The following is a 16,335-nucleotide window of genomic DNA, read 5'->3' as shown; positions in this document are numbered from 1 at the left end:
AAACTGATATCTGCCAATCATAACATTAATACTACGAATCCATGTGTACATCAGCTGACACAAACTGGATTTCACACCAATTCTTAGGGTGGGTTGGCACGGTTACTGCATTCACTGACCTTATATTTTCAACATAAATTGGTATCAAATATACTGTAATCACTCAGAAAAAAATTCATGAGAATGTAACCCTGGTAAAAATACATCATCATATATAATTATTGAAAACAGAAAGTTTTATTTACTTGGCCTTGATACCTCAGAATAATTCAGGCCATAATCTAGAGATAAAATAAATTTTCCCAAAAGCATGATTTTTCCATCAAGATTGGCATTTGACTGCTATGATTCCACGACTCTACGAAATTTCACACAATATGGACTTTCCACATTCATGTATTGTATTAGGCTTACTCTGATAATTAAGAACACAAGGCAGAAGAGACACACAGCATCCTTTCACCAGTTGAGGACGAGGTTGACTTCTTTCACATACGCTGCATCCGGGGGAGGATGGCGCCGAGGGCTGGCTAGGTACTCCTTGAGACCTGGCTGACTGGAGAAGTGCTCGATGTAAGCCTGTGAAAAAACACAGACATTCATTAATGTATTACAGTTACTTCCTAGAAGCATGGATCAATAGTTCAGACATTTGCGTTAAAAAAAATAAAACAACCGGGAAACAATCACACTGTGACTGGATTTGTTTCAGTTTTGAACATGACTTATTCTACACTTTGAATCTCTGTCAATTTAATGGTGGACCAGATTGAATATGATTAACATAAATCAATATCAACTTAAATGTCAACAAAAGATAAAATGCTTATACATAGCAACACAGGATTGTGTAAATGTTGCCAAAGCACAGTCATTCTGTGAAATGGGCAACTGACCATTAACCACAGAGAGATGTATGATTTTCAATTTGAAAGTGTCTTATCTTTTTTCAGCTTTTAATGACCTTTATTAATGTATTCATATCCCCTGGTGCACCAAGGAGATATGTCCTTCAAATAAAACTAGAAATATCACTGAAGGTGATTAATAGCCCCGCCCTGTGACGACAGTCTTATCCAAGGAATGATCTTTCCTTGATCTTCTGCCATTTAAATGCCGTTACCATGGCAACGCAGCTTCCGACACGTCCGAAAAATATGTCTTGCACATCTTCCCACCAAGACTATTGTGTGTGCCACATTTCATAAACTTTTGTCAAAAACTGAGGAAGTAGTTCAATCCACAAGATCTTTCCTTGATCTTCCGCCATTAATATGCCGTTACCATGGTAATGCAGCTTCCGACACATCCAAAAAATATGTCTTGCACATCTTCCCACCAAGACCAACGTGTGTGCCACATTTCATGAGCTTCAGTCGAATACAGAGGAAGTAGTTCAATCCGCAAGATCTTTCCTTGATCTTCTGCCATTTATATGCCGTTACCATGGCAACGCAGCTTCCGACACGTCTGAAAAATATGTCTTCCACATCTTCCCACCAAGATCAAGGTGTGTGCCACATTTCATAAGCTTTGGTCAAAAAACTGAGGAAGTAGTTAAATCCGCAAGATCTTTCCTTGATCTTCTGCCATTAATATGCCATTACCATGGCAACGTACTTTCGGGTGCTGTCAAAAAATGCGTCTTGCACATCTACAACCAAAGGCACACATCTGTACCAAGTTTCATGGAAATTGGGCAAAAACTGAGGAAGTAGTTTGCAACACAAAATTTTCCATCATTTTGGCTCATAATATGTGAGCTGTTACCATGGCAACATATTTTTTGTCACTGTCAAGAAATGTGTCATGCTGACCTATATCCTAAGACAAACATTCAATATGAATTCCATGAGAATTGGAAGAACACTGATGAAGCAGTTTTGCCATGAAGCATTTTGCCCTATATTTTACCAATAACATGCCGTTACCATGGCAACGCACTTTTTGCCACTGCGGAAATATGTGTCTTGCACATTAACATATTCAGAGGAACATCTGTACCTAATTTCATAAAAATTGATCAAAAACTGTGGGAGGAGTTCGCGACGCAAGATTTGTACCCATTTTTGCCCATAATATGCCGTTACCATGGCAACATACTTTTGGGTACTGTCAAAAAATACGTCTTGCACATCTACAACCCAAGGCACACATCTGTGCCAAGTTTTATGGGAATCGGTTGAAAACTGAGGAAGTAGTTCGTGACGCAAGATTTGCAACGGACCGACCGCCCGACCGACCGCCCGACCGACCGCCCGACCGTCCGCTGATTCCTATATACCCCCTTCAAACTTCGTTTGGCGGGGGTATAACAAAAAGGAGAAAAACATCTTGTACTTCATTTATTGTTACCAGCTTTTTATAATTCACATGATGCTTAAAGGTCCTGTTTAACCATCCCTTTGGGAGCAGTGATTTAAAAAAATGTTCAAGATATCACATTTGATCCATATGTGTAGTAGGTCTAATGAATCACAAAACATCCTACCATATACAATATCAGTATTTTTCTCAATAAACCATAACTGTCATACGGTTTAGTCTCGAAACATTTTTATTATAACTATTGATCACATTTTGAGTATTCAACAATACTAAACATCAATTGTATGGACTCAAACTTCTACAGTGGTCGTTTCTATCCCTTAATCACATTTTAGAATTACTTGTATTCTACGTTGTAAAGCACTAATGCTGGGTTTTTGTTTCATCTGCAGATGGGGAATTATTCCTTTATCCAGCTGAAGATTTTCATGTGTATGTCCATACCTTGACATTACCTCAGTAAAAGGATCAATAAAAAATCACATACCTTGCACTTTGGAAAAGCATCTAATTCATGTTTCACTCTGGGAATCTCATTGATGTAGGAGAGTGGATCATAGAATGTGAAGTCTGCCATCGTCAAGGAATCCCCAACTAGGAAGCCAGACTTGCTTTCTTCAAGTGTCTGAGAGAAATCAACGATAGGTGCATTCACATTAGAATTATCATGATATTGAGGGAATAACTTTCCTGGTATCACATTGCAATTTGCTATGCATTTCTACTCCACTACCACACAAACTACATGTACATGTATCTGTTGTGAAGCTGTTTTCTTCCACAGAAGTGTACAGGATACTACTGTATTTAAATATTACTCATCAGCTGAAATTTCTATCTAATCAAATTTGAGTTGGTGAATTATTCCATATATAGATCTGTAATTTATTGTCACTGTTCTAATTGCTGAGATACCACAGTTATAGATACCACAGTATTTCAGTTCAAGTAATACCATGGTATTTCTGACATTTCTGGCCAGAAAGAACACCCCTCTGAGGCTTTAACTCTTTATGGGCCATATTCGCATGCCCCACTCAGTCAACAGCGAGCCAAGTTCACATATTCTACTACAATCGCACAACCACGCCTCCAAATGCCACAAAACAATGAAAGCGTTCTCGGGATTCCATTCCTGTCACATGCAGGTTGCATTATATGTGGTGATTGACTTTCAGGTGCTGTCCCCTACTGGATTTGCGAGTTATTAATCGTACACCTGAATTTCCTCCAGTCAAAAGTCATAAAATCAAAGACAGTTTCTGATGAGGAAGAGTTCTGTTTAACTGTCTTTTCATTGAACATGTAGGACCTACATGTATATGCCAAATGAAATCTCTCAAGCATGGCTAAGACGTCTGTGAGGAGAAAAGCCAGAAAGCAATCAATGCTGTTTACAGAATTTGCCTGGTATTTCAATTGCATGAATGACATTTCATCTGTGCACTTTAATGATATGCGTACATTCAATGCTTACTGTAAAACCAGAAATTTTCTCATGCATAATTTCTCAAGGAGACAGGAGTCGCAAAAGTAAAATGTCTGTGAAAGGTTAGGTCTACACAACGCATTAAATTCCAGAGGCAATTCACCAAAAAAAGGTCATCAGCTCAAATTTGTGGAAGTTTCATACTGCAAATATTTCTGGTTGCTACAGACTAGCATCGTTCTCAAGCATCAATCTGGCAAAAGATTTCACAAAAAAAAAAAGAAAGAAAATGTTGTTGTCTACATAGTAGTCCCTGTTCTCCAAGGCAGCTAAGCTTGTGCTTTCATAAAAAATATTATCATCAGACACATGACAATTTGTAGTTTAAAAAACTTTGATACAAAGAAAAGACTGCCTTCATGTAACATTATATGAATATAAATATATAATATATATACAGTGCACTACCGTTACAACGAACACGGTTATAACGAAATTTCGAAGCGACTCTTCTGGTCCCAAAATTATCACCATTAAAGTCTGTGGTACAAAATTTGCTTATAACGAACACGATTATAGCGAAATTTCCGTTATAACGAAGTCTTTTCCGAGCGCCACAGACAAAGAAAAACAAAAGAAATGTGCTCCGTTATAACGAAATGCGAATTGCTTTCGAAAATACGTAGCGGAACAAGCATTTATAGCGTCTCTGCATGGGTGAACGCTTCACACCACTGTGTGTTCGCTCCTTGTGTCACGCACAGTTTCTGAGGGGAACTTGCGTTTATTATTGTAATACAGTTATCCCATCACATTTTACATAGCTTTCCAGTGTATGATGAATATTCAGCAAAAATAATATGATATATATACGTGGTTCCTTGTTTTCTTTATATATTGTATTTGTTCGGTTATAACGAAATTTCGTTATAACGAAAGAAAACTGCCGGTCCCGGGCATTTCGTTATAACGGGAGTGCACTGTACGTACAGTTTTCAACTATTCATTTTTACAGTCGTAGCATGTACGTGTATTTGAAACAAATGCTTACTTGAAATGGTTCAGATATACTTGATCGTGCTTCCAAAAAGTTGGAGTTTGTCTTAAATCTTCAGTGATTCACAGTGACACAGACTAAGAAGGGGAATGAACATGATATTTACCTTTTCAAAGACTGGCAAATAGCGCTCCCTGCTCAGCTTCAATGCCTTCTGAAGAGTTTCTTCTTGCTTATCTGGTGCTACAAATTGGAAGTTAGAAAAGCCGGACCTCAACATGTCTCTAGCTCCAAGACACAGCATTTCAACCCTGGTGAGAACAAACAAAAATAATGCAAAATTTGGAAAAGGACATATCTGAGGAGATTTGGAATTTTCACTGCCTTCCTGTTTTTGTTTTGTTTTGTTTTGTTTTGTTTTGTTTTGTTTTTTTTTGGGGGGGGTGTTGGAGATGATGGGTGAAAATGTAAATGAATGCACCAAGAATTTCATAATTTCACTATTTTCTTTTTTTGAACATGCACAGTCTCCAGACTTATTCTTTAGGTAGGACAGTCTATTTGACACTGATTTTTCTGCTGCTCTGAATTCTGGCCACCGAGGGTCAAATTTACCTACTGTACAATAAAAAAGTCAAGCATGAACATTTGCAACAATTAAAGCGGTAAAATCTATTGATAAATCTAAATCTTTAAAATGTGAAATACAAAAATGCACTTTGAAGCACTTTTACATTTTGGCAATGTTGACCCATACTAACCTCAGTGAGATAGGTCTAAGTAATCCCATGCATATAGAATGTCATTGCTGCGCAGAGATATACATTGTATGTGTTCAGAATAACCATGGTGTCTGGTAATACCATGTCTGTATATCCACTGACTAAAATTTCAACCCATTTCTATATATGCCTTCCAATAGGATAAGGTAAAGGGTTCATTTTTTTTTCATATTCTAACACCACCATTTTGGCATGATATCAGAAATTGTTGTGGTGTTTCCATCCAAAGGCAATACAGGAAAACAATTTAGAAGCTTAAAAAGGAAATTTCTTGACTTTTGTACTGCCAGCCTGATATCTCTAACCTTTTCACTATTAATGTCATCTCTTGATTTCCTGCAGTTATTGAATCCACAAAAGTCAACCTTGATTTTTTGCGGTGTGGAAATTTTCACGAGATTCACACTTTAATTGAACAAGTGCAAAAAGAGCAACATGTAATCCAATTCGTTAAACATCCCAATATGTACAAATTCTGCACAAAAATATCTCATCTGTGACATTAAAAAGGAAAGTCTACTTAAATTGGGCCAGTGCAACGATTTATTACTAAAGAGCCTCCTTTTTTATGGTATAGGAACTGTTTTGAGTACTATTTGCAGTAAAAGACAACAAATTGACTTTGAATTTCTCACATGGCCTGATCGTCATCCGTCTTGCCCATAAAGCCTCCTTTCTTGCAGACGTAGCGGAAAGTGCTTTCGCTCCCAATCAGGTTCTTTCCATCCATCTCTAGAAGAGGAACCTGCTTGAACATCAGCTTCCCATCTGAGGAAATGAAAAGGCAATTGGTGCCAGGAAGAGGGTAAGTGTTGAGATAAAGAGTTGTATTGTCTTCTTTAATAGCCTGAGACAGCAGACTATCACTAACACTGACTCTAGAAATTACAACCACAATCTGTTCCAGTGACATTCTGTTCAAAGGTTGAACAGCATTATCAGATACAAAAATAAAACAGAACTTTGTACAAAAGTAGAATTTAAGATTGCCTTTTCATTCTTTTTCTTTGTTCATGTGTATGGAGTGTCTACCACCCACGAATATCCACAGTGCACATGTAAAGTTAATCTAATCATGTACAAACATGTGTTTTGTCTTACTTATTTTTTTTTCAAATTAAGAACATTGTGACACTAAAATTCTGAATTATGTCTTTCCTGTCACTGAATGGAATGTCAATCAACCTTTTCATGCCCCTCCCCTTTATTTTGATGAGCACTTGACCTGAAGCCCTTGTTTTACTTAGTTTAAATACATGTACTGTATCCAACTCATCTCTATAATCTCTAATATGAAAGACACACTAGGGATGGTATGGTTCTGGATGTGATGGAGATTCAGGTTTTAACTTTCTGAGAGACAATTAGAAACCATTTATATGAAATATTCAAATTTTAATAATGTAATCTCTGCTTGCTTGTACCTTTGATCAGCTGGAGAAACTCCTCCCTTGTTCTCATGTAGATATCCTCGTACTGAACAGTCAAAGAAACAGACAATCATACATTATGATATAGTCATTACTGGATGGCATGGATAAAGTACAGTACAGGTTAAAGGTGCATTGTCCCAGTGTTTTAGTCAAATGCGTACGCGGGTGCACGGTGCAAGTTTCCTATAGAGACCTACGCTATCGACTCCTCTTTAGCGCTTACGCTTTGGCCCACTTCCCCGAGTCTGAAAAAGTCCGATCCACTGTAGTCAGTGGTCCGATCACAGTTCGGCTAATGATTCGGCTGAGGGGGATGACAGCTTTAGCAAAACTTCTTTTGTGATGTCATAATAACAATCACATATGCACGCACCCTGGCATTACTACAGACTGCGCAATGCACAGAGAAGACAACAAAGGCAACGTTACTTAGCAACACCTATGCACTTTACTCTTGATGACAGCTCAACTTCGGTAATCTTCGTATCAATGCTAACGGTGATCGGCAGTATCATCAACAGCGCCCTCTACACTACCGGGACTATGCCCCTTTAAAAGGTCTGACTTCCAGATTTTTTTTTTTTTTTTTTTTTTGGGGGGGGGGTTGGGGGGGGGGGTTTGGGGGGGGGGTTTCCACGTCAACATCAAGAAGTCTTGGACATGGTTCAGCAAAAGAGCCAACAGAGGCCACTAGGTAATGGAATTCCCACAGCTTAATGTACAATGTTCAAACCAATGATCTCTAGAGGAAGTATCTGGATATCTCGCAGGCCAATCGCTTTGAAACCTCTGTGCTGCCATCTTACCACATATATCTCCCATGCACTTGAGTATGGAGCTCACATCATCTTGGCGACAGTCTCTGCTCTGCTGGAAAATGCGTGCAAGTCCCAACAATGTACAATTTTGTACCTGGTAACATGGCGGCACAACTTCACATGTTTGCACGGCGTGAATGGACCAATGGATAACCAGATACATCCTACAGAGATCAGTGGGTCAAACTCATACACACATGATTGATTATAATAATAATGACAAACAACATTTCAACAAGTTGAAAATTACATGGTAACATTTGTACATACTTGTATGTACAAGTGCAGTATCTACAGTTCCAATATTCATATCACATCACTAGAATAAAATTGTATGCAATTGTAAGATACATAATTGTAGCTACAGGTTCAGGGATGCAGACTGTAAACATGAGTCCTGCACGCTTTAAGTCCTGAGAAGCACACTGATTTATTTTCAGGCTGACTTGCCCTCAGCAAAACTCAACATCATGCACATGATCTGCATGAACTGTATTTACATATTTACATATTCAAATGAACTAAGAGGACCAATAGGAGTAACAGAAATGGAAGAGACCAACTATGAAAATGAAAGAACCCAATTCACTCAGACTATCAATGAAAACAACCCAGATGAAGGTGGCAACAAGCTGGGGTGAGAACTACTGTAGACATTGAATGTTAAACAAAAGGATCAGATGTGACAACAAGCTGAGGTGATAACTGTAAACATGGACGGGAAAGGAATAACATGGATGGGAAAGGAATGAGAGTCGTGGGAAAGAAATAGAATACTGGTACAGAAATGGAGTACAGGCTAATGAGATGTGGGACAGCTTAAGAACCTAACCAAACTGAGGTACATAAACAAACCTAGACTGGCCAAATAAGGAGATAGGCTTTGCTGTCTTAGACAATATTTAATAAACAAAATCATCGATTAGCTTTAAAATTGAAATTTGCACATTTTAAATATACACGTACCATGTGTAGGGCCTACATCATGATTGATGCACAGACTTTGCATAAATGCCAGACATATTACTAGTGTAAGATGCATACACTGTAGATAGTGCTTCATGAGTCAAATGGGCCCATTATGATCATACTGACATGCCACCAACCGTAGCATACATGTAGTCCCACAAGTAATCAAATAAATAAGCACTTGCCAACACAACAGCTTTCATTTTGTTTGACTTTAGTTGAACAGCAACATGACACTAATTAATATTACTAGGTGCATTCACATTTGTGACCTGCTGCAACAAAAGGATCCAAAAGTAGGGGGAGGACAATTTTCTGAAAATGACATGACATTATTCCCTTACTCTTCCACTTTAAAGGTAGGGAATACCTTTTACAGACCTCACAAAATGCAGCAAAACATTAAATATGAACCTCAGGGGACTTATTTAGGCCACTGCTGAGAAATTTGGAAGTCAACAGTTATCTACAATTTGAATAATGCACAAAACTCAACTACTCAGTAGTTCTGTGTGTCAGCCACACTTAAGCCTTTTTGTTGCAGTCTTCTGTATTTTTTATCTATAAACACAAATCTAAAAGTATAAGAGCTGATGTAATAACATATAGAGTGTGTGGCAAGAATGTATATAGAAACGTTTGTAAGTTTTGATGAACTTTCTTCACAAAATATACATGATGGACACACATGCAGTGCATGGGTCTGCAAAGGTAGCCTAGTAATGTACTGGAATTTACGGTGAGCCCCGAAAAAAATTCAATTCAAAATCTAACGGTCAATAAAAATGTACTAAATGTTACCTTCCACTTTCAATACTTTATGGGAGTTTCTAAAATGATACTCTCTTCAACATACCACTGTATTTATACAACTCTTCATTTAAGGCATGCAAATGGGATTCCCTACCTTTAATGTCACATATAACTTGACTCATAAAAATACTCGGTTGAGGAGATATGGATGATTTTATTAGCACATGTCGAATGGTTTAAGAAATCAGTGTTTTGAGAAAAACGCCTTCATAGTTTTCCTGCCAACGCTATCATGATGATCAAGGGGAAGCAAGACAGTTTTCACCAAAGAGTATAGAAGCTAGTGCTATAGCTTCTATACTCTTTGGTTTTCACCGTTTGACAATAGAAGGTATGCTCCTAGCAACCTCCGCAATGTTCATTCAAGCTTGGCGCCAGCCGTTAGAAGGTGGTGACTGATCCCCAAGTTAAAGCTGTGGTATTTGATGAGAAGTTCAAGCAAACCTTCACAGCCGAAACAGACTTGCCCCCCAAATCTTCTGCCTGAAGTGTCACCATTTGACACGATACCAGATATCAACATCATCCCTCATGGCACTGAAAAGCTGCTTGAGAGACTTAAAGGTGCATGGTCCCGGTGTTTTAGTCAAATGCGTACGCGGGCGCACGGCGCAAGTTTCCTATAGAGACCTACGCTATTGACTCCTCTTTGGCGCTTACGCTTTGGCCCACTTTTCCCGAGTCCAAAGAAGTCCGATTCACTGTAGTCAGTGGTCCAATCACAGTTCGGCTCATGATTCGGTTGAGGGGGATGACAGCTTTAGCAATCTTCTTTTGTGATGTCATAATAACAACCATTATGCACGCACCCTGGCATTACTACAGACTGCACGATGCGTAGAGAAGACAACGAAGGCAACGTTACTTAGCAACAGCTACGCACTTTACTCTGATGACAGCTCAACTTCGGTAATCTTCGTATCAATGCTAACGGTGATCGGCAGTATCATCAACAGCGCCCTCTACACTACCGGGACTATGCCCCTTTAAGTTGGCAAGGAAAGCACATAGACCGAATGGAATCCCAGCTTCAGTCTTGACGTGAAGAAGCTGTCAAGAGTAGTAGCCCCAGCACTTTCAGTGGCAGATCCAGAGGGGGTGCACCGGACGCCCGCCCCCTGTTGCATAAAACCCTTACCGCTGGACTTACCGCTCCTTTCTAGCGGTAAGCCTTCAAATTAGCGGTAAATTTTATAATCCTTGATGCTGATTGGCTGTGAAGCCTAATTTTGACGGTAGTTACCATTGAAATTCAACGGTAAGCTTTATGCAACGGGCCACAGCAGAAATATTGTTTAGCACCCCTCTTTACAGAATTCCTGGATCCACCCCTGACTTTGTGCCATTCTCAGGCTTTCCTACCAGACAAGGGAGGTGCTAACTGTGACCAGCCCGAACGTGAACGAAGGAGCGCCGCGGGGTTAGGGAGGTGCCAGATGACAGGGGGCTAGGAAATGTTGTTCCTGTAGGCTGTATTCAAGAATGGGAACAAAACGGATTGTGAGAACTATATCCCAATATCCTTCACATGCATCGCCTGCGAGCTGATCCAGTGATAGAACATACATGACAGACAAAAATGAAAGATCACCTACACACATCAGGCTCGATGGCCCGGCCCCGGGGCGCTGCCAACTAACCCAGGCCCCAGGGCCCTGTTTCAAAGTTGTATGTAAAGTTACGAACGACTGGTGATCAGTTCTGATGTGCTACAGACCTCTACTTACTGACTTATCAGAATTTCAATAATTCAGCACAAGAACTGATCACCAGTCGCTTGTAACTTTACAAACAGCTTAATTTATGAAACAATCCCCAGGACCAGGTACGCAGCCCGAAGAAAGCAAAGCGTCCAGTCCCCAGCCTGCCTGCCGACCGACCGGCCTACAATGACAGTTATCGGTTATCAACTCAATATTGTGACTGGAACACTAAAAAAGAAAAAAAATCAAGTACTTTGGTTTATAGAGCTGGCTAGTGTAGAGCTTAGTTGAGTCCTACCTCGATTTGGGCAGCATTCAAAGCTAATCGTATGACCTCAGCGAGTCCTCGTCCAGCAAAATACGTCAGTCGCGGTCGCCCCTTGTCTGCCATAGTACTATAGCAAACTTCTCTCTCCCTTTCAGTTTTCTGAGTCAACGTTGAATGGGTTCAGCCAATTAGCCTCTTGAATGAAGTAAAACGAGCGTGAGAATTAGTATAATAGTAACTCAGTCTTGCCAACAACGTGACTGATGAAACGTAAAAACTAACATTCAACACCATTAATTCTGAAAACATGAACACATACTAACGTTTGGTCTCACCACACAGTCACAGGTTGTCTACGTTATTCGCTGCTGTCGAAGCTATTGCGCCAAGAACTAGTAGTAGCGCTGGCTAGCTAGCTGCAGCACATATCGCATGCGGATGGAGTCGGCGTACACGGCGTCTGCTGATCGGGCCAAAAGAATGGAAACGGTGTATGTGTAAACATGGTGCCTGGGATGGATCTGAACGCATGCGTCATGCAGCATCACATGCTAGAGTGGCACAGGGTCAAAGTGCAGGTGGGCCCACGTGGGCACAATTACCATGCATGGGACCCTCGGAGATTGCAGGGATGCCAAGTTCAAAAATTTTTTTATGAGTGAGATTTTCATGACTCGGCATCTCGGCGAGCGAATGTGCGCGCAAGCGAGGGTGTGGGAGGGTCCCCCCCCCCCCCCGTGGCCTCCCACGGTAGGGAGGTTTTTCAATTTTTAGGTGCGGTCAGGTGCATACTTCAGTGACTATTTTTTACTTATTTTGAAAGACTAAATGAAAATTATATCTTCAATAGTAACTATTACTTTAATCCTTTGGGCTATGCTCCTTATTATGGGCCCAAATTGCAGACTTTGCCCGATGCGTGAGAAAAATGGGTGCCATGCGTGAGATCGTGAGACGACCCCTAAATGCTTGAGTCTCACTCAGAATGCGTGAGACTTGGTAGCTCTGACTATAGGTGTGCCAATATGATTAGTATACCCTTCGCTTATGCAACTATACCTCAAGAAAAAAAAAGGAAACAAAGTAGACACTATTTCAAATCCATATTTCTCATAGAATATTTGGCTAAACGTTTTCTCTTCCAAGCACAAAAATAAAAATTTCAAAAATGGGCAAGTTCTCATTCATGCGTAAGTGCTCTACCATATAATAACTAGAACAAAGGACGATTTTACTCAATAAGAAAAACAAAGTAATTTGCAAAAATCACCTACTGATCTCTATGATGTCTTTGCAGCCCCTAAAGATAAAGAAAGGCAAAAAAATAAAAATAACAACGAAAATGAAGAATCTGCTCTCAAATCAAAATTTGAATAACACTAGAAAAGAGGCAATATTAACAAATATGGTAGAAATTAAATGTTTTTTTAAATCAAGAAAACTGAACATTATTTGGTTCCAATTTGTCTCATGAATTCTTAAATTCCTAAATTAAAAGAATGAAATGCAGATCGAAACTCTTTCAATTTTTTATCAGTTTTGCGGCTTACTCGCTATATACTCCCTGAAATACTCCGACATTTCAATTTGAGTTGAGAAATCTTGATTTCCCCTTTTAACTTCCCACTTTGTTTTTGTTTGAGGATATTAAGAGATATCAGGGACAAAAAGTTATTTTTGCTATTCATTTATGTCTCTCATTGTGTTAAATCGGTCTTTTATTGTCAATGCTATCATGAAGGGCATTTGAAAATGCGGAATGACAAAATGTCAATTTCTACCATTTTCACTTTTGTGCCTTCGAAGACAAAAACGAGTATATATGTTCATTCATGTGTAACATTTCCCTTCGTATTTGAAACCTACCGGGTTGATAGCCAATTAAACAACCTTAGCTTTAATCTTCTATGAAAAAAAAAAACGTAATGAAAAAGAAAATGTGTTTACTTTCGTATTCTACTGAGTGTATATCTTTTCTACTTTTAAAGTTTCAGAGTTGAACTGTAAGCAGAGGTGATTCCAAAATAGTGCTATTCACTGCTGAGGGACGCTTGCAGCCGTAATGACAAAGTGAATAGTATACAAATAGTGAATGGTCACGAGTGCAATGGTACGAGATTTCGCACGAGGTGAAAGATAGAGGAGCTCTATTCAACGTGGCGAAGCCGAGTTGAATAGAGCGCCTCATCTTTCACCGAGTGCGAAATCTCGTTCCATTGCACGAGTAAAGGCCATACACTATTTGATTTATACAACGTCCAAGTAGAGCTTTTTGGTCTAAGTATAGGCCTAGAAGTCTATATATGTATGAAAAACATAGCCATACTTACATGTGGATCCACTGCGATTCTCTTTCTGGCTTGTGCAATCAGTGCGTTTAGATACAGGTCACAGCCTAGCGCTCATACACGTACACTACCACTACGAAGGCCTACGTACGCGCATGCATGTCCGCACACGTACACTGCGCTAGCTGCATGCGATCCTCAATATGCAACACACAGTACACGCAGTACCGTACAATTTCTCGAACCGTGGAATAGAACGAAAAAATCGAACCAAGTTGCACGCAAAAATAGAACCAAAATTGCACGGCGCGCTGAATGGAGTACTTATTGAATATCACGTGACCGACAATCCTCCAATCAAATTACAAGGATCTACTTGGACGTTGTATAATACACGCAATGGCGGATCCAGAGGGAGGCGCACTGGGCGCCCCCCCCCCCCGTTTGGTTAAAACAAAATAAATAAAAAGGAAAAAATGGGGGGGGGGGGGTGCGTGCGCCTCCTTTAATTTGTAAAGGCGCCTCCCCTTTACGGAATTCCTGGTCACGTACGGGGCCATTCGCACCGCGAGGCCGATCGTTTTAACCATGTAGAAACTCGAAATTAAACATATCATTAGGAGTAATATGTTTTAGTATATTTTCGATCGAAGAAGTAAACCAAAGAAGGGAACGTATGTGATATGATGCGATGTTGTGGAGCGATCCTACATGTATAGACACCCGGCGATACGATTTTTTCTGGACATATTAAGTCTGCGCCTGCATGAATATGCATTTAATTAACATATTGCTAGTCTGTATACACCAGACTCACAACATGCGAAGTTTCGTGTTGGAGAAAGTAGTTAGGTGAAAATAAGAGCAAAAAGACAACCCAATTAAAGAGAAAATACTGGACATGCACAACTATATCATCCTCCTGCGCATGCGTTCTCTACTGGTCAGTGCACGCTTAGCCAATCAGCGGTGTCAGGTTCGGCGCAATGCGACAGGTTTCGGTTTTGGGTCCGGAGTGGGCAAGAGAGGGACCCTGCGAACCATGTCATGATGTGCTTCAACTGTTTCACGCAGCACGAAAACTGATACATCGGACTGCGTACTGCTTACGCTATAGATTTTACATGGGTCACAAGTGACAGCGATCTCGATTTTTACTGGACATATCCGTGCGCCAGAATGATACAGAAAAGATATTTGGAACACAGTATGGATATACTACCAATTTAGTCATATACCGAAGTTTCATTTTGGAGCAATGAAGGGAAATGTGAAAAAATAACACTTGTTTTGAGACCAAATTTTCTAGCTGTGGTACTGTCCTATGGTATGTCCCAAAATGCCACAGGATAATTCGTGTGGTGTACTGTCCTGTGGTACTATCCTGTGATACTTTCATGTGGTACTATCCTGTGGTATACGTCCCAAATTACCACAGGAATTCATGTGGTACTGTCCTGTGGTACGTCCCAAAATACCACAGGACAATTCGTGTTGTACTGTCCTGTGGTACTTTCTTGTGGTAATGTCCTGTGGTACGTCCCAGATTACCACAGGATAATTCTGTGGTACTGTCCTGTGGTACTGCCCTGTGGTACGTCCCAAAATACCACAGGACAATTCACGTGGTACTGTCCTCTGGTACTGTCCTGTGGTATACGTCCCAAATTACCACAGGAATTCATGTGGTACTGCCCTGTGGTACGTCCCAAATTACCACAGGATAATTCCTGTGGTACTGTCCTGTGGTACGTCCCAAATTACCACTGGAATATTCCTGTGGTACGTCCCAAAATACCACAGAACACTATTCATGTGGTACTGTCCTGTGGTATACGTCCCAAATTACCACAGGAATTCATGTGGTACTGTCCTGTGGTACGTCCTAAAATACCACAGGACAATTCCTGTGGTAATGTCCTGTGGTACTGCCCTGTGGTACGTCCAAAATTACCACAGGACAGTCCCTGTGGTACGTCCCAAAATTACCACAGGACAATTCGTGTGGTACTGTCCTGTGGTACTGCCCTGTGGTACTGCCCTGTGGTACTGCCCTGTGGTACTTTCCTGTGGTACTGTCCTGTGGTACTGACCTGTGGAACATCCCAAAATACCACAGGACAATTCCTGTGGTTAGTTCCTGTGGTACGTCCCAAATTACCACAAGACAATTCGTGTGGTACTTTCCTGTGGTACTGTCCTGTGGTACTGTCCTGTGGTACTTTCCTATGATATAGTACTGTCCTGTGGGTACTGCCCTGTGGTACGTCCCAATATACCACAGGACAATTCATGTGGTACTGTCCTGTGGTACTGTCCTGAGTATACGTCCAAAATTACCACAGGAATTCCTGTGCTACTGTCCTGTGGTACGTCCCAAAATACCACAGGACAATTCGTGTGGTACTGTCCTGTGGTACTGTCCTGTGGTTCTTTCCTTTACCACACATCAGTCCCTGTGCTGACATATGCTTGTGTTGTATGTGTGGTACTGACTTAAGTACCAC

General features: G+C 40.4%; 1 protein-coding gene across 1 annotated transcript; it reads right to left on the bottom strand.

Annotated features, from left to right (window-relative positions):
- On the bottom strand, nt 1–11,663 carry LOC139737255 (glutathione S-transferase alpha-4-like). The gene is made up of 6 exons (XM_071647932.1): nt 11,571–11,663; nt 6,961–7,012; nt 6,172–6,304; nt 4,921–5,065; nt 2,816–2,953; nt 1–579 (listed from the first exon to the last, which is right to left on the bottom strand). Exons 1-6 carry the CDS (start codon nt 11,661–11,663, stop codon nt 460–462), a joined length of 681 nt encoding a protein of 226 aa, XP_071504033.1. The 3' UTR covers nt 1–459.
- Nucleotides 11,664–16,335: the final 4,672 nt, after the last annotated feature.

Source organism: Diadema antillarum, unplaced genomic scaffold (assembly GCF_040938485.1).
Source record: "Diadema antillarum isolate AM-2024a unplaced genomic scaffold, OU_Dant_1.0 seq00000687_RagTag, whole genome shotgun sequence".
Classification (NCBI taxonomy): Eukaryota; Metazoa; Echinodermata; class Echinoidea; order Diadematoida; family Diadematidae; genus Diadema; species Diadema antillarum.
This window is presented reverse-complemented; position numbering and strand designations above follow the sequence as displayed.

Excerpts from the sequence above, each read along its gene's own strand:
- LOC139737255 (XM_071647932.1), bottom strand. The coding sequence starts at position 11,663 with ATGGCAGACAAGGGGCGACCGCGACTGACGTATTTTGCTGGACGAGGA. Across the intron at positions 6,305-6,960 it reads GTTTCTCCAGCTGATCAAAG|ATGGGAAGCTGATGTTCAAG; the intron begins GTACAAGCAAGC and ends TCATTTCCTCAG. Across the intron at positions 580-2,815 it reads ATGCTTTTCCAAAGTGCAAG|GCTTACATCGAGCACTTCTC; the intron begins GTATGTGATTTT and ends GTTTTTTCACAG.